The sequence below is a fragment of the Spermophilus citellus genome (assembly GCF_964194105.1).
Source record: "Spermophilus citellus genome assembly, chromosome: 2".
NCBI classification, from domain to species: Eukaryota; Metazoa; Chordata; class Mammalia; order Rodentia; family Sciuridae; genus Spermophilus; species Spermophilus citellus.
In genome coordinates, this window is record NC_138183.1 from 174,453,145 (window position 1) to 174,472,691 (window position 19,547).

General features: G+C 34.7%; 1 protein-coding gene across 6 annotated transcripts in view; it reads left to right on the forward strand.

Moving 5' to 3' along the window:
• Nucleotides 1-19,547, forward strand: part of MRE11 (MRE11 homolog, double strand break repair nuclease) — a 63,321-nt gene that overhangs the window by 9,372 nt on the left and 34,402 nt on the right. For all 6 annotated transcript variants that reach the window (XM_081282671.1, XM_081282672.1, XM_081282669.1 and 3 more), the window contains 7 exons: nucleotides 890-1,031; nucleotides 3,596-3,710; nucleotides 9,418-9,603; nucleotides 10,411-10,582; nucleotides 13,107-13,187; nucleotides 16,974-17,100; nucleotides 18,954-19,054. In XM_081282671.1, coding sequence (XP_081138797.1) covers nucleotides 890-1,031; nucleotides 3,596-3,710; nucleotides 9,418-9,603; nucleotides 10,411-10,582; nucleotides 13,107-13,187; nucleotides 16,974-17,100; nucleotides 18,954-19,054 — 924 coding nt within the window. The remainder of the gene's footprint in view (nucleotides 1-889; nucleotides 1,032-3,595; nucleotides 3,711-9,417; nucleotides 9,604-10,410; nucleotides 10,583-13,106; nucleotides 13,188-16,973; nucleotides 17,101-18,953; nucleotides 19,055-19,547) is intronic.

Genomic DNA, 19,547 nt, shown 5'->3' on the forward strand with positions numbered 1-19,547 from the left:
TGATTTGTTATCACTAATATAAGCATTTTTACTACTGTTTAGATAAAAAAAAATCTAGAATAAGAATTGGTATATCAGCTATGCTTTCATTTGATTAGAACTGAGTTTGGCAATGAGTAGCCAGGAGGAATAAACACTTAATATTTGTCTAGTGTTTTATAATTTACTTGTGCTTTTACATTTCTTGAGGATCTCACTTATAGGATATAATTATTTCACAAACATCTTTAAATCTAAATTAGAATATTTTATTTCCTATTTGTCATGGAGGTAATACTAGAGGTCCTAAACTCAAAATATCTTTTTTTAAAATCTGGTCATAAATATTTTAAGTCACTTATTACCTATAGTCTTTTTCCCCAGGTTTCAAGAGGTATGCTTAAAATTATAAAGCACTTGTTTTAGGTTGATTTTTACTTTTTAGTGGCCAAGACACCACGTAGTTGTAGTGAGATGCTTACTTGGCATTTAGTGTGTGAGTCCAGTTGCTGTAGATAACTTACAGTAGAAAAAAGGTAGTGGATACTTTTAATATTGGAATTTTGAGAAGACACTATCCTAACCTATGTTTTTGTAACTACAGGTCGGATATCCCTAATCTAAAAATAAAAATCCCAAATGCTCTAAAATATGAAACTTACTATTCAAAAAGTTTGGGACTTGGGATCATTTCTGATTTTGAATTTTCAGATTAGGAATACTCAGTTGACAAAATCTATCGAAACTTTCTAAAATCCAAAAATCTCCCACAATCTGAAATACTTCTGGTCCTAAGCATTTAGATAATGCAGGTAGTATGTGCAGTATGCTGGTTAAAGGTAGTGTGGTATTTATGCAGAGTATTTATTTGTACATACACATTAATATTCTTTGAAAATATTTTTCATAGGCAGATGCTCTTTGTGCCCTGGATATTTTAAGTTGTGCTGGATTTATAAATCACTTTGGACGTTCAATGTCTGTGGAGAAGATAGACATTAGTCCAGTTTTGTTTCAAAAAGGAACCACAAAAATTGCTCTATATGGTTTAGGTAAGATGGTTTCATTTTACTGTTTATATCAATAAATAATTGTTTAGCCAATTGTGAAATGGAATTTTGGACATATCTTTGTGATCCTCTGCAAAAAAGTGTAACAGATCTCCTTATTACTTGTTGGTGGTTGTAAAAAAAAATGTTGGAAGATTTTGTTAAAACTTTAATTTAATCGCATTAATACATAATAGCAATTTTGGTTAAAATATAGTTCTCCTTTAGTATCTGTTTATTGTTTTGGGTTTTTTCTTTTAAACGTATATATAGAATCCTGTATGTTAGAATTACATAATAATTAGCAAAACTTCATTTTGGTATCTTAGAAGTATGGTAGCCACTAGCCTCATGTAGACATTGGACACTTCAAATGTAAAGTACATACTAGTTTTCAAAGACTGAGGAAAAAAATGTAGAATATCTTTACTAACAGATAAGTTGAAATTAGTTTGTCTTTCTTTTTACTTGTTTTAATATGGCTACTATTAAATTTCAAATTATATATTTAGAACACATTAGTGGCTAACATGTCTGTTGGACAGTGCTAATCTAAGAGTGTCATCTCTAAAGATCAAGCATTTGCTTTATCAACTTCACTATCTTTAATTCATCCAGGGTTCAGTAGACAGAAGCTTATTTGCTAGGCTTGATTCCATATGAATGAAAGACCAAAGACTATTTTTAAAAAGAATACATTCATTATTTTATGTATTTTATGTGTCAAGTATTTTTGAGACCAGAAATAAGTGTGCTTAATTTAAGTCCATTTAGTATGTCCTCACATCTGCTTCTGCAAGTGATATAGCAGGAGGTTAAATACATTTTTTTAAAAAGCAATTAGCAGTTTTAATTACTACAGTGTTAGAGATCATATCTCCAGAAAACAGTTTCTTCTACCTTCAGACTGAAGACAGGTCCCATTATGCCTCTGGTACCATCAGAGACATGTCTCCTCAGTTAACCATTTTCTCCCAAAGGCTCATCCTGTTATGCCTTCTTTAACTGGACTTTGTGTCTATCCCAACCTTCTTCCTTTCACTATAAACTCTAGAATTCTTTATAATGAACATATCCCAGCATTGCCTGTCTCTTTTGAATGTTGCCTCTACTTTCTGACCTTCTCTGAAGCCCAGCTGGGTGTCTGAGGGTTTTAGGTCTCCTGCAGTTCTCTTACTATGGTCTTTTGGGCAGAAATGGGGATCACTCTTCTTGTTCCCCACCACTACTTTCTTTTAGACATTATGTTATTTTAAAATTATTTTCTTACTTTGGTTTAAAAAAATGCTTTTCTTCTAAATTATGCATTTCTCAAAGTATTTCATTTTACTATTAGATATATTTAAATTCTGGAATAAGTTATGTCCAAATACCCTGCTTTTTTAAAGCTCATACCTTTTGGCTAAATTGCCCTCTTTTTCCCTCAAACTCTTTTTGTTTTGTTTTTGTTTTGTACCGGGGATTGAACTCAGGAGCTCTTGACCACTGAGTGACATCTGTATTTTATTTAGAGACAGAGTCTCACCAAATTGCTTAGCAACTCACTATTGCTAAGGCTGGCTTTGAATTCATGATCCTCTTGTCTCAGCCTCCTGAGCTGCTGGGATTATAGACATGAGCCACTGTGCCCAGCTTCCTCTCAAACTTTTTACCTGCCTACCTATCATCAGATTTTGTCAGTGTTCTCAGTGCTTCAGCACCTGAGTAGATCAGCCTTCTAAATGCTCTGTGCATTGTATACCTTGACTTTTATCTCCAGTTATGTATATTCTATATTCTACCTCAGTTGTTATTCCAATGGCCATACCAAGGTATTTACTTTGGGAGCTGGGCTACTTCTTGCTCTTATACATTGTTGTATTGATGGTTTTTCTTCTGACATCCTCTGTAATCATTATATAAAATAGCAGCCTTGCCCCTCTTTCCCACCCGACACAGTTATTCTCCTTGTTATCATCCTGGCTTTCCTCCCTTTTTATAATATTTACAATTTGTTATTATTTTGCTTACTTATTTGTTTTTTGTTCTTCACTAGACCAAGGTGAGCCTGTGGTGTACATGAAATAACAAGAATTATTTGAAAAATATTGAATTATTAAAAACATGATATTTTAATTTAAAATCACAATGTACATAGAAATACTGTGCTAAAATACATTTTTATCTTAACTTTTTAAATATTTGTGCATGTAATAATGTGTATCTTAGATCAAAAGTACATATGCCTATAATTTATAATATAGGAGGGGGTGAAAAACAGTATTACTAAAGATTTTAATAAGAATTTAAGCATAAGAAACTTCCTTTTTTAGTTCACATTTCTCTGATTTTGAGGGTACATAGCCCTGAAATGAAACATGTTCTTTGAATGTATCTAACTGCTGTCATGTAAGAACCTGAAACATAACTTTTGTACATGATATCACTTATAACTTATTCCAGAATTTAAATATATCTCTAATAGTAAAATGAAATACTTTGAGAAATGCATAATTTAGAAGAAAAGCATTTCTTTTTTTTAAACCAAAGTAAGAAAAAAATTTTAAGATATCTAATGTCTATTTCAGGGTCCATTCCAGATGAAAGGCTTTATCGAATGTTTGTCAATAAAAAAGTAACAATGTTGAGACCAAAAGAAGATGAGAACTCTTGGTTTAATTTATTTGTGATTCATCAAAACAGGTAAAAGAATTCTCTGAAAAATGTTGGGCCAAGTATTGAGGTTCCCCAAATCTGTTTCCAAGCTCACGTGCTTTAGTAAATAATGCCCTTATTCTTTCAAAGTGTCAGGCAGAATCAGGGAAACTTGGACTTGCTGCACATGGCTTATTTTGAAATTGTTTTTAATGTATATTAATTTCCATAAAAGGATATTTTTAGCATATGGATGAGGCATAAGAATAACTATAAAATTAATTCAGCAAAAAGTAGAATCTTACCAGTACATTTTCCCATTCTCTTTTCATGATCTCATGTGCTTCCACATAGTCTAGGGGAAGCATTATTTTCAGCTTTGAATTAATATCCAGTGCTTTTATTTATTTTTAATCACATGTATAGCCATGATTGCTATTTTACTTAGTTTTAGTATAACTGGAATGATGCTGTATATTTTACAAACAACTTATGTTTAATATTGCATTATTGAGTTTCATTCATTTTGTTGCTTAGATTTGTAACTCATCTTTATTGTTTATGTATAGTTATTTTTTCTTCTGTCAGTGTACATTTTTATTTCCAATTATTTTGCTTTTGGGGGGATTGTATTCAGGGGCACTTGACCACTGAGCCACATCCCCACCCCTATTTTGTATTTTATTTAGAGACAGGGTCTCACTGAGTTACTTAGTGCCTCACTTTTGCTGAGGCTGGCTTTGAACTTGAGATCTTTCTGCCTCAGCCTCCGAAGCTGCTGGGATTATAGGCATGTGCCACTGTGCCTGGCATTTTTTTTTTTTTTTTGCTTTTTAAAACCTTGCTGTTACAAACATTTCTTATACATGTTTTCTGGTACATATATGTAAAAGTGTCTTTCTAGAATATGTAAATATAGCTGGGTCAGTTTTCTTTTGTCAGTGGTTGAAACATGTTTAATCTGTTGGTAGGGTACAGAATTGATTTTCAGGAAGAGAGACTTGAAGAAGTAAGATTTATTTTATGATTATCATAGTAGGAAATGTGAGATGGCAACAGTGATGACAGTGAAACTGAAACAGAAGAGAGAGACCTGGGATATTGTCAAGGAAGAATCCAAGGGTTTTGGGGCCTGTTATTTAATTTACTTATTGAACATGTTTATTGAATGCAGATTACTCTGCATTAGTGAATGCAGGCTTTTTCCAAGTGCTGGGTCAAAGAAGGACACAGATTTGCACTACTTTATGTACTTTCTCAAATAAACAGTATGAGCTTCAAAGGAAAAGCCAGCCAGAGTTTTGTTTTGTGTGGTTGCCATGAAACTTTATACCATTGGGGAGGTGTTTCTTCTCTTGTGGAGCCTTCCTGGTTCTGCCACACTTTGTACTATGCCAAAGTAGAGAAAAGTTGGAAGGAAAATTCATTAAAGTGATCCAGATTTAAGCCAGCGTGAAAGATAGAAGACAACATTGATCAGAGAACAAGTAGTCAACATGATGTTGATGTGTCTCATTGCTGGTGATACTAGCCATCCTTTGATTAAGGGGTATAGTTCAGATTTCTCCACTATAAAGATCCTATTTTCTACTTTGTAATTAATGAACATTTTGGGAAAAATACTTGGAGACTATCTAAACATACTTTTTCACCTTAAAAATTTCCCACTAATCTTAGCATCCACTGGGATCATCTTTATAGCAATTAATAGTGTGGTATTATAATTGTGATGTTTTTAAAATATTTTTATTCTTTCTGTATTTAGTAATTTCTTTATAAGGAAGATTTTTTTTTCTTATTCCTGTCCCCCATTATTTACTTATTCATTTATACATGTCATAATGGGCTTAAAGGTCATTTGTTTTACTCTTTGAGTTATAATCCAATGGATTAATCCTGCTGTGACCATTGGAGGCTCTTTTATGTTGGCTTCTGTATTATTTCACTTAGCCCTTTCATTTTCTTTTTTTAATATTTTTTAGTTGTAAATAGACACAATAACTTTATTTATTTATCTTAATGTGGTGATGAGGATTGAACCTAGTGCTAGGTGAGTGCTCTACCACTGAGCCACAACCCCAGCCCCTCTTTCTTTCTTTTTTTTTGTGTATAACCTTAGCTTTTTTGCACCTCAAGATGCTGTAGTCTCTGCCAACCACTGTGGTGCACACCTGTAATCTCAGCAGCTTGGGAGGCTGAGGTAGAAGGATCTCAAACTCCAAACCAATGTCAGCAACAGCGAAGTGCTAAGCAAACTCAGTGAGACCCTGTCTTTAAATAAAATACAAATAGGGCTGGGAATATGGCTCAATGGTTGAGTACCTCCAAATTCAATCCCTGTTACCCCCTCTCCAAAAAAGATATTGTAGTCTCACCTTGTATTTTCTTCCCTTAGCCTTGGAATCAGCCACTTCTCCAAGGAGCTCTGATTCCTTTTATTGGAAAGTAATATTTAGAAACCTATACGTACCTATGTGTCTGGGTGTGCTTGTTGCTCCTGTGGCTCTCAGCTCTCTGAACAAACAGAATGAAGGAAATAAAGATTTTTATATGTATAGCAATGCATGTATGTATTCACACCTGTATTTCTATTTCTAGCTATGTATGTGTTTAGAAACACAATTATAAATTCAGGCTGATTCTAATCCAGACTTACAAGGTTCATTTTTTGTCTTCTCCCTTGCCTTATTTGTAACTTTTTTCTCTAACAGAAATCTGGATTGTATCATCTATAATGTATTTACCTGTTTTTTTGATCCAGGTTTATTTGTAAGGTAATTTCATAATTACTAAACCATAACCCTGTGAGAAACAAATTTGTCAACTAAGGTACAATATTTGTATATTTTTGTCTACAACTTTACTACATTCAGTCAAAACACCATTTTCCAAAGTTACTTACTTCCTCTTCCTCACCCTCTTCATTGTGGTTTTGTGATTTTTTTTTTAAATACTCTTAGATTAATTTCCCAGCCTTAGCATTCTTAGATACTTCTGTTGTTATTGTTTCCTTAAGTTGTTAAAAAAACAAAAGATTTTCTCAGATTAGGTGAGAATTCTTGAGTCTTCTATGATGTGCTGCTTTTATTTGTTTGTTTTTTTTCCTATATTCACCATTTTTTTTTTCTTTTGCTGGGAAAGAAGGAGTGGTCTGAAGCTGAGGAGGGCTTTGTCATGCAAAATCTTTCAACTAGGATGTTTTGATCCATCTCTAGGTCACAAATCAGAGTCAACCTACTTGAATAATCTTCCTTCTTTATTCCAGGAAAGAGCCATTGCTCCATGAAGGCACAGTGTATTTGAGAATTACCTTCTTTTTCTAAGTAATTGTCATGATCTCATACCTTAGATTTTTTTTTTTTAAGTGAGATTTGAACCCAGGAGGGCTTTACCACTGAGCTACACCCCAGTCCTTTTTATTTTTTGAGACAGGGTCTTTCTACTTTGCTTAGGGTCACTAAATTGCAGAGGCTGACCTTGAATTTGTGATCTTCCTGCTTCAGCCTCCAGTCACTAGGATTACAGGTCTGTTCCATCACACCCAGCAAATGTTTAATTTTTACATGAAAACATTCCAAAATACTTAAGCCTGCTGCTTCCCTGATTTTATTTCCTGTCTTCCCTGTGTTATTCCTTTCACCTATATGAATCTCCATGCTGTTTCTTGGACCCATGGAACACATTCCTACTTCAGCACCGTTACCATCTGCTCTTCCTCTGCATATGGATCCCTCATCTCAATTCTCTGCTCATTTTTACTCCTCAGAGAGCTATTTCCTGACTACTCTGTGTATGTAGAGTAGCATCCTTCCCTATCACTTTTCCTTTTATTTTTTCTTATAATACGCACCAATCACTGCTTGACAAGTTTTATTTTTATACACATATACTTATGGTATTACTGTTTGTTTCCCCCATAAGAGCAAGGATTTTGTTTACTGCTGTGTTAACTGCCTGAGGCATTTGACACATTTTAGACCTGAGTAAATATTTGTTGGTTAAGTGAATGAATATTGGTTTTGATCAAATGAATGCTAGGTTGAAATATTTGAGCATTTTTCACTTAAATACCCAGTGGTATAATTTAATGTTGGAGAAAACCTTTTCTTTCTGTTTTCTCTTACTGGGTAATAACTTTTCTAAGTATAAAACTATGGTTTGCAAAGCACTTATTCATATAATATTTTATTTAATATTGAAAAACTCTTATTTCTTGTTGACAGTTTATCTCATGATTTTTATAATCCATAAAAGAAACAGATATGTTAAAAAATGATTGGTCAGCTGGTGGTACATGCCTGTAGCCCGGTCAACCTTGGAGGCTGAGGCAGGAGGACCTCAAGTTTGAGGTAAAGAACCCCTGGGTTCAATTCCCAGTCCCCACCTCCAAAAAAAAAAAAAGGTTTGGACACATTTAGAAATTTGTTTTTATACTACAAAATTTAGATTTATTTTATTTTCTGCCTTCTTGTTTTGGGGGGTGGTGCATATAATAAGATCAGTTTGTGGATTTTTTTGGTGGGGGGCATGGAGGATTAAACTCAGGGGCACTTGGCTGCTGAGCCACATCCCCAATCCTGTTTTGTTTTTGTTTTTTTTAAATTTATATATGACAGCAGAATGCATTATAATTCTTATTACACATATAGAACACAATTTTTCATATCTCTGTATACATAGTATATTCACACCAGTTCATATCTTCATATCTGTACTTTGGATAATAATGATCATCATATTCCACCATCATTAATAACCCTGTGTTCCCTCCCTTCCCCTCTCACCCTTCTTCCCTATCTAGAGTTTATCTATTCCTCCCATGCTCCTGCTCCCTATCCCACTATGAATCAGCCTCCTTATATCAGAGAAAACATTCGGCATTTATTTTTTGGGGATTGGCTAACTTCATTTAGCATTATCTTCTCTAACTCCATCCATTTACCTGCAAATGCCATGGTTTTATTCTTTTTTATTAATTAGTAATATTTCATTGTGTATATATGCCACATATTTTTTATCCATTCATCTATTGAAAGGCATCTAGGTTGGTTCCATAGTTTAGCTGTTGTGAATTGTGTTGCTATAAACTTGATGTTGCTATGTCCCTGTAGTATGTTGTTTTTAAGTCCTTTGGGTATAGACCTAGGAGAGAGATAGCTGGGTCAAATGGTGGTTCCATTCCCAATTTTCCAAGAAATCTCCATACTGCTTTCCATATTGGCTGCACCAATTTGCAGTCTCAACAGCAGTGTATGAGTTTACCCCTCACCCATCCTGTTTAGAAACAGGGTCTCACTGAGTGAGTTGCTTAGTGCCTTGCTTTTTGCTGAAGCTGGCTTTGAACTCACAATCCTCCTGCCTCAGCCTCCTAAACTGCTGGGATTACATATGTGTGTGTGTGCCACCAAGCCCAGCTCAGTTTGTGGATTTTTCTTATTGTCAGTGCTTATGCTTTCCTGACTTGACCAAAGCTGGGGAACCTTTCTCTGTAAAGCCTTTTGTGACTCCTTGAATGTAGAGTTGACCACCTTCTCTTGACATCCTGTTTGACTGTGCTCTGCTAGTCTGTCACTACCTAAAAGTAAAAAACTAGATATTGATCATCTTTGTATTCCCAATCTCATGGTAAGTTTTTGGCACAAAGAATGATATATCATAAGTGAATAGAGGAAAATCTGTATAGACTTAGTTAATATGGAATTATTCTATATTGCTATGAATTTATATTATTTATTTTTTAAAAATCTTGATATAGGAGTAAACATGGAAGTACAAACTTCATTCCAGAACAGTTTTTGGATGACTTCATTGATCTTGTTATTTGGGGCCATGAACATGAGTGTAAAATAGCTCCGACCAAAAATGAGCAGCAGCTCTTTTATGTATCACAACCTGGAAGCTCAGTGGTTACTTCTCTTTCCCCAGGAGAAGCTGTGAAGAAGTGAGTCATTGTTACATGTTTCAAATCAATTTTAAAGAAATCCTTGTTGTAATAATCTCCTAATTATCCCATGGGTTCAAGGTCCTGGCAATATATGAAAGATTTATTTGTGAAGGTTGGTTATTCTATGTGGTTTTACTGTTTTCCCAGATTTTAAGCCATCTTCAACAAGGAAACATCCATTTGATGTTGATTTTGCCGTTCATTAGGCAAATTCAAACCTAACATTTTTATTAAGTTTTAAATATGACGCTATGTTGATGGCTGCTAATTTCATAAAATTCATTTATAAACAAAATCCCATAAAATCACTTGTGATTTTTCTAGTTACAAATGCAATAAGATAATATATTTAATCTCTTTTTGACAGAGTGATGTGATTTTAAAAAGTAGTTAACAGTGACTAAACTCCATTTTTAAGGGATTTTACCCTAGGGATCTATTGACATTCAGATTGTCATAAGAGGAGGCTTATAGGATGTAAGTTTGTTTGTTTTTTTCCCCTTTGTAGTTCTGCTGTAAATTAATTTTATTATTGTCCTGATAACATTTTATTATACTTAGGTCTATCTTCCCTTATAAGACTGTGATTTGTTTAGACAGGAAAAATAATGAATGAGTGAATTTTATTCTGAGAAAGAAGGTTTACCATTTTTTTCCTGTGAAAATTACATTAAGATTAAACTGAAAAAAACATTTATTTTTTAAGGATATAATTTTGTAAGGAAATATTTTATAGAAAGTTAGAAATTAATTTTCTGGGGAAATAAATGTTGTAGTTAAGCTTCCAGTTTTCTCCCTTTTCAGACACGTTGGTTTGCTCCGTGTTAAAGGGAGGAAGATGAATATGCAGAAGATCCCTCTTGGTACCGTGCGACAGTTTTTTATGGAGGATGTTGTTCTGGCTAATCATACAGATATTTTTAACCCAGATAATCCTAAAGTAACCCAAGCCATACAAAACTTCTGTTTGGAGAAGGTAATTCTTTTAGATGAAGTCAATGAGATATACATTGGTTGAGAAATTATTTACCTTCAATAAAGTAATTCAGCAGAGGGAAGCCTTTGTATTTATTATATTCTCATGAAACTGATAAGACTTTAATTAAACCTTTGTCTCAGTTTCTTTCCTTCTTTTAAAAAAAGTACTTATAATCTTTTTCTTCTTTTTAATCCTGACTTGATAATTGGCTTGTCTCACTTAAGACAGTGGGCAGTGACTCTGATTGGCAGTGGGAGGATATTGTGGTATGTAGCTTCTCTAGTAATCTCCATTTGGCATACCTTTCACCCTGATATCTGCCCCACGGAAAATCTTAAAATGTGTTTGCTTTATACCCTACAGCTTCAGAATAAGCCCCATCTTCCCTTTCTGTGTGACTTGCCACTCATAAACCCCTGCAGAAAATTGAACCCCTACTAAACTAAAGTTGGGTGAATGCTTTTAATAATATGTAGGTTGACAACAACATTAATTGCTGACATTCAGTTCTTTGTGCCAGCTTTTCTACTTCACATTTTATTCTTTTAAAAATCATTTAGGGTAATAATGACAATAATAACAATTATGAACACTAATATTTACTGACTGCCTCTATATGCTGTGCACTCTGGACAGCATTTTGCATTAAATCCATCTAACAATGTTCTAGGCAGTTAGGGTCTACCTTTTTTTTATTTTCTTGCAGTTTCTGGGATCAGACCTAGGACCTCCTGCCTGGTAGGCAAGCACTGTCATTGATCTGTACCTCCAGCCCTACTATTCACAATCTATGTACAATGAGCTAAACCTTAGATAAAGTAATTTGTCCAGTGTCAGAGCTATATGAGCAATGTATAGCTTATATAACTAAAAAGTTTTAAGAGTATGTTGGTGTCAAGGAGATTGATTCCAGAAATTCAAACTTAAAGTTGTGGGTTTCTCTCTGTTTTTATGGCCTCTGCTACCACTCACACTTATGGTTTCTATGCTAAACTTCACTTTATGGAAGACATTCTCACATGCTGGCCCACAGACTTCTGTTATCGTTATAGCTGGAAGAATTATTTTTCCCAGTAGTTCCAAATAAACCCTGAACATTGAATTTTACTGTCATGGGGTAAGCACAATTCCTGAATCAGGGGGATGAAAAATACATGGATTGATCTTGAGTTAATTATATTCCTTGCCTCAACCCTGGCTCAAATAACATTTTAGATTATATGTTTCTTTGTTGTGGGAAGCTATTCTGTACATTATAGTATGTTTAGCAGTGTTCTCCTTGGCCTTAGTAGATGCCAGTAGCTCCTTTTCCCCCCAGACATGAATTAATTGTTTCCAGATTTTGACAATGTCCCTGATTGAGATCCCTGGACTTGGAATGGTCACATGACCAGCAAAAGTAAAAAGGATCCGCTTTAAACACCTGGGTGTACACATAACCTTGTTACATTTGTATGCTATTGTGTTTCTTTTTTTGTACTTAATTATATCATTGTTTATATGCATGTGAGGACAAGGCCCATCTTTTAACTTTTCCATCTTAGCACATGTCCAAATACTTGGCTATAGGTCCTCTATAAATGCTCATTGAATTGAAATAATTTATCTAGATCATACTCTTATAGCTCTGTGTTTTCAGGATGGTAGTTAGTAGCACATGTAACTATTTAAATATAATTAATTAAAATTAAATTAAAAATTCACTTCTTCATTGTACCAAGTACATTCCAGGCGTTCTCTCTGTATATGTGTGGTTTATGGCAACCATACTGAATGCTACGGATGTAAAACCTCATCGTTGAAAGTTATTTGGGGCTGCATTGTTACAGATAATTTGAAGGACAGATTATAATATTTTAGGACTGGAAGAGATTTAAGGACAAAAATACTTGTTCTATTATTATTCCTGAGGGGGGAACCAAGTTACAAGGAGGTACTATAGGAATCATTTTCAAAAAGGTTGTGTTCATGGTGATTGGGTAACTTCCAGAGGACTTCAGCTGTTAGAAAGTTACTGTATTAAAATTCATCTACTTATATCTCAGTTCTGACCTTAGAACAATTTAGGACAAGGATTATACCATGAGATAGCTTCAGATATTTGAAATATTTTTCTTATTTTAGCTTGAACTTTTTCAAAGTAAATAATCCAAGAGCCTTTGTTTATAGAATCCTACATATTCTGCCTGATCTGACTGAAAAATCTAGGTTTATTTGCTTTTAAGTTAATAAAATGAGGGCTAAGTCATATCAGAACATGAATAGAAAGTTGGAGCAGAAGCAGTATTTTAAACTTTCTTATAAAAGAATACAGAGATTGAAAAATTATTAAGAACTTTCACAAAGGAAAACATTAATCAGTGAGAGCATTACTAGAAGTTATATTTTAAAAGGTGTTATAAATAACCTAGGAAATGAAGATGACTGTGTAATGCAGGAAAGTTCCTGTGGTAGGAATATGAACTATTATTCAACTGATTTAAACTAAATGTACTTTGTTTTATTTAATTTTTATTTTGAGATTGAAGAAATGCTTGAAAATGCTGAACGGGAACGTCTAGGAAATTCTCGACAGCCAGAGAAGCCTCTTATACGACTTCGAGTAAGTCTTATTTACATGATTAAACTTTATTAATTTTCAAATTCTAGTAATGTACAGTTTTTGTGGTCCTTAAGCCACATTACTTGGTATTGGCATCAACTGGGAAATTATTGAAAAAATGCAGAATCTTAGGCCTCATGTCAGACCCATTGCCTTGTAGTAAAATCCCCAAGAGATTTGTCTGCACATTAAAATTTGAGGGGTCTTGGGATGTAGGATGCAGGGGTAAAGATTACAGTTTAAAGCTAGACTGTTTGGTTTGATTCTGGCCCTTTCACTAGTTGTATGACTTCACACAACTGGATCTTTTGTTTGTTGATTTGTATATCATAAGTTTTTGAGATCCAAATGAATTATATAGCGAGTGGTGTACAAAAAGTAATCTGGTCCCCTTTCTCTCTCCCACTGTCATTGCTGTAGTTGAGCCCTTGTTATCACTTATAGGCCTGCTGCTGCAACATTCTACCTGAACTCAACTTCCACTTCCCTTTTCACTCTGCCAACTAGCCTTTTCTCCACACTAATGCCAAGAGGATCTTTGTAAAACACAATCTTGCATGGCTTTCCTTCTGGACACAGTTTAATATAATTTCCTAGCACTAACAGAAACAAGTCAAAACTTTTGAGGGGGTAGCACTAGGGTGTTTATAGAACCTGGTCTAAACCAGCCTCTTAGGCTTTTTCCTCCTAAGCATGTTCTTAAGCTCCAGTCATATTGGACTAAAATGACTGGTCCTGTGCCTGGTGAAGTTCACTTGAACCTTTTGCCTGTGCCAATCCTGTGTAGAATGCACTTCCTTGCTCCTGGCTTTTTGTTTCCTTCAGCAACCATTAAAGCCTGTCTCTCCACAGAAACTTTTCTGGGTCTCCCCTCCAATTTGAAGTTTCTTCCTTCGTGTCCTCATTCTACTTTGTTCATATCTCTTATAGTACAATTTACATTCTGCATGCAATTATTTATATTTGTCTTCCCGGTCAGTGTGTAAATTTCTTGACAAACAAGATTGTGTTTTGTTCATGGTTGTGTCCCTAACCCTTAACAGAGTACTCTGTACCAGAACATTGAAGACACACAGTAAAGTTTGTTTAGTGAACAAGTTTTGTAATTTTTATGAGCAGAAAATTAAAAATAAATCTAGGCTGGAGTGTGTCTAAGGAGTTTGGGGGATACCTAGTTGCCTCTGCATTTAGTACTTTTAGAACATGGCAGCAGAAGAGATGATCTGGGTTATACAAAGAAGATTACTTTAAATAAACGACATAGTTCTCTTCATCAGGACAAAAGATACCATGTTTCTCATTTATGTCTGTCTGATAACTTTAGAACCAACCATTTAAATAGCAAATTGGCATTCTTTTTCTAAACACAGTAAATTATTCATTCATGAAATAAAGGATCAGATATTATTGTGTAAGTTGTATGACAAAATACGTTGTACCCATTAGAGGGTCCTTATTAATTCATTGCACAAATCTCAGAGTACCTGTGTTATGGATGTTGGAGGACACGCGACTTGCATGGCTATTAATTCAGAAAAACTGGTGAGGGGTGATGGGAGCTTAGAAAAGACAAACAGACACACATAGAGAGCTGCAACCAGGTGGGACATTACCCTCTAATGGAGGTATAACAATACAGAGCTAGCTCAACACATTTATTAAATAGGTTTTAACATCAAAAGGATTTTCTGTGAGAAAGTTTCTTAAAAGCAAGCAGGTTGAAAGACAAAGTTCTGCAAGAAAAGACCACTGACTCCAATTAAAATCAAATTAAAACGAGCTTATTATTATTTCAACCGGCCGGGCTGCCTTTCCCATCAAAATCGTGGGAGCCAAGGACAGCCGCAAAGCTTCCTTGCAGCCCAGTTTTATAGCCCAAAAAGTTACACAAAGGGGGGTTACAGATAACAAAACTCTGAGGAGCATAACACAAGTTTACATTTTTGCTGGCCTCGACATCAGAATTTATGGAGGTCGTTAGAGCCTCTGAGAGGGTCCTTATCTGGCTAGGGAAGGCCAGAATTTATGAGGCATCACTAAGGTTTAGGAAAGGGTTGTTATCTGGTCAGGAAAAACTGGGCATGGGTGAGTTCAAGGCACGGGCAGGCATTCCAAGCAGCTTTACAACATCAACTAATGGCCAGGCTATACAGACATCCTAATATTTTTACAGAAAACAGAAATGAATCCTTCATAACTTGTGACAAGCTGGCTTCTGATCTAAAGAGAGAATTAGGCTTAGGTTTATCAGGTATCCAGTTATAATTATCTTTTTTGCACTCATAATCCTCTGTCACCCATAGCTGGTGTCTGAATTTAGGGTCAAGACTGATAATGCCATGCCATGCACAGAACCTCCTTGGGGCGGGGCGCGTCACCATAGCAACTGGGCAGTCTTAACCTGTAGCCTTTGCACAGGAAGTTCCCAGCACAGTTGTGCTCCTGCCATAGGACAATAAGAGACTGTGATTCAAATCACTTCTCCTGACAAGGACACAGTGATTTTTTTGTTGTTGTTGTTTTATTTTTTTGTTTAAGTGATACTGGTGATTGAATGTAGGGATACTCACCAACCTACACCTCCAGCTATTTTTATTTTTTCAGACAGAGTCTGGCTAAGTTACCAAGATGGGCCTGGAACATGAAATCCTTGCCTCTGACTCCTGACTTGCTAGGGTGGCAGGTGTGCACCACTACACCTGGCCATAGAGATGGTTTAAAGAAGATGTGGCTTTGAACTTGAGCTTATAGAAGGTAGAGGAATGAAGGGAGACATAGTAAATATCAAATAAATGAACATAATGAATAAAAAGATGGTGCCAATTGTGATGAAGAGTGTGGGTGGGGTCATGATCAGGTCAGGAGTATTCTGGTTAGGCTGTGTGATGCTGGTCCCAGAGCATGCGCTGAGAATAGCTAATTTAGTGAGTGTATCTCCTCAGGGGAAAGCCGGGTTTCTCTTTGTAAAGGACTATTTACCATTGTAGACTTCTCCAGAATAGTCTTCCTTGAGAGTTATTAGTTCCATTGAGCTAACCATCTTTTGAAGGTAATCATTTCCCAATGCTTATAGACTTATTCTTTTCTACTTGGATTTCCCCAGTATTTGTCCATGCCCAGTTTGAAGATATACATATCCCTGAGATGATAGACCAAGGAACTAATGCCCTAGGGCTGGTGTTTTGTTGTATTAGAGGTCTTTTTGTTTGAAAGTTTAGAAATTTGTTTGGAAATTCCATCTCCTTTTCAGATAGTACTCCTGGTGGGTACCTAAACTTTGTTGTCATTGGAGATGTAATAATTCCAGCATTGTGGAAATCTTTGCTGTAACCTGGATCCATCAAAATATTTTGCTTTTTTTTAGTGGGGATTGAACCCAGGGGTATTTAACTGCTGAGCCATATCCCTAGCATTCCCTTTCTTAAACTTTTTATTTTGAGATGGGATCTTGCTAAGTTGTTTAAGTATTAGTTGCTAATACTGGCTTTGAACTTAGAATCGTCCTGCCTCAGCCACCTGAGCCATTGGGATTACCAGTGTACACCACTGTGCCCAAACTATTTTGCTTTTAAGTTTATGAACCTTCCAAGCATTATTTTCTCAATTGAATAAATGGTATAATACCACTGTGATCTTTAAAATATATTATAGAAAAGTAATTTTTACAAATTTAAAAGTATAGATAAGTAAATATAAAAATGCCAAATATAAATACTGAAGAATGAGTGTGTTTCTCAAAAATTGGCAAATTGTTTCCTGGCTTTCATATGTTATTCTGTATTTCAGGTGGACTATAGTGGAGGTTTTGAACCTTTCAATGTTCTTCGCTTTAGCCAGAAATTTGTGGATCGAGTAGCTAATCCAAAAGATGTTATCCATTTTTTCAGGCATAGAGAACAAAAAGAAAAAACAGGTAAGCTAGTTATTTTTATAAATTAAAGAATGCTATTGTAAGACTTTTATAAATCTGTCTTTGACAAAAGAAAATAAAATAGTTATAGAAGATGTTTTAGTTTATGTAATATCTTAGACAAAAAAAAAGATGGTTGGAATAATTAAATCTTTTTCTTCTACAAATTAGTTGTTATTTTTTAATCCTGTGGATTATGAAGAAATGGAAGACTGTCTTTGTAAATATAGTTTTTCTAAACAGTATTGCTGAGTAATAACATATATAGACTTTAGATGTTATTGTTCAAAATAAATTCTGATAAGGGTGTATTAAGAATTGTAATGCAGGGCTGGGGATGTGGCTCAAGCGGTAGCGCGCTCGCCTGCCATGTGTGTGGCCCGGGTTTGATCCTCAGCACCACATACAAACAAAGATGTTGTGTCCGCCAAGAACTAAAAAAATAAAAAATAAATATTTAAAAATTCTCTCTCTCTCTCTCTTAAGAAAAAAAAAGAATTGTAATGCAAAAACAAAAACAAAGCACAAAATAAATATCTGCTACTTTCTATGCAGTATTAATGTCCAGATAATACATTGGCAAATTATGCATTATTAAGTATTTTGACACTGGTGTGTACAGTGGATCAGGAAGTTATCAGGCTTTTTGAAAATAAGAAGTATCCTGTAATTTGGTGTTTTCTGATAATGTAGGTAATTAATTTCTAATTAAATTTTATAAAATCTAATTGCCCTTTTTAACATTTATAAAGCTAAGTCATTGGTTGAAATAGTGCTTTTTCATAAAAAGTATTGATCATGTTAAATGTATAGACTCTTCTCTTCAGAGCTATTGAATAAGAGAATTTTCATGGAAACATGTACCTGTTTAAAAGTTACTGTTTTTTTTTTTTTTTTTAATTTTTTTGGCGGTGCTGGGGATTGAACCCAGGGCCTTGTGCATGTGAGGCAAGCACTCTACCAACAGAGCTATATCCCTAGCCCTACTCTGATTTTTATTAGCTCAGATTTAATGGGTTTCTATTTTCACAGTCAGCTCATTTCTACTATTTTATAGGAAAGAAATCCAAACCAGAGAATCATATTTTTATACTATGAAATTAAATTAATTGCTTAGTTTTTTTTGTTTGACTTTCATTTTATATATTTATTTATTTATTACTTATTTATATGCAGTGCTGAGAATCAAACCCAGTACCTCACACATGCTAGGCAAGCACTCTACCACTGAGCCACAACTCTAGCCTGATTTAATTGCTTCTTGATAATTATTTACTTTAATTGTGCATCCTTATCAATTCCTTGAAAGATCATGAGTATAGCATTCATAAGAAATCAGAATTATAACAGTACCTTATTTAGTTGAGTTTTGTCTCTGGTGAGTTGTATTCTGTTGATTTTCCTTTTTGTTTATACTTAAATTGCTTATAAATTGTTTATACTTTAATTGCTTATAAAAACCTAGTGGTTTTATCCATGATTGCTTTTGTGTATCGGTGCAAATGTCCATACAGTGAAAAAGGCAATGTCTTAGTATTATATTATCATGAAAGTTGTTTTGACTTTATGCATTTCCTAAAAGGGTCTTGGGGACCTCCCAACGTCTGGGAACCATTTCGTGAGAACAGCTATAAGAGACCTACTCCTTGGAGATATGGAAATGGAATACTAACTGTGGGAAAAGACTGTAGCTATTAGCAAAAGTGGCTGGAGTGTCTTGAAATGTACCATATTGGGCAAGCTGGCAGTTGATAAGAGTTAGGTCTTACCTCCTCACTGACAGCAACCTGCAGTGAGTTTAGCCACTTTAACATATTAGTAGAAGTTGCTATTTTTTGATGGACTTATTTTTCTAGGAGAAGAGATCAACTTTGGGAAGCTTATCACAAAACCTTCAGAAGGAACAACTCTCAGGGTAGAAGACCTTGTCAAACAGTATTTTCAGACTGCAGAGAAGGTAATTTCTTATAGTTTACATTTTGAATGACTATTTTATAATAACAGATTTTAATACATATAATTGATAGTTAAACAAAATGAATCCTCACTGTGTTGCCATGAGTAAGTAGGGTGACATTTAGTTACATTCATTTGTAGTTACTGTATATCAAGAAAAACTAATGCTTAGTTCATGGTTATTAATATCATTGTTTTTTTTTTTCTTTTTTGGGGGGGCGTATTTTGTATTTTATTTAGAGACAGGGTCTCATTGAGTTGCCTAATGCCTCACTTTGCTAAGGCTGTCTTTGAACTTGTGATCCTCCTGCTCAGCCTCCCAGGCCACTGGGATTACAGGCATGTGCCCAGCTTAATATCATTATTAATGTGATATTTTTAATGTGTGTTTTTATTGTATTATTGTTTTTATCCTCTTTCTTTTTTGTCTCTATTGCAAAAGTCAGTCCAGGATTTGATTTTCTCTTAATTTGGATGTAATTTCAGAATTACTT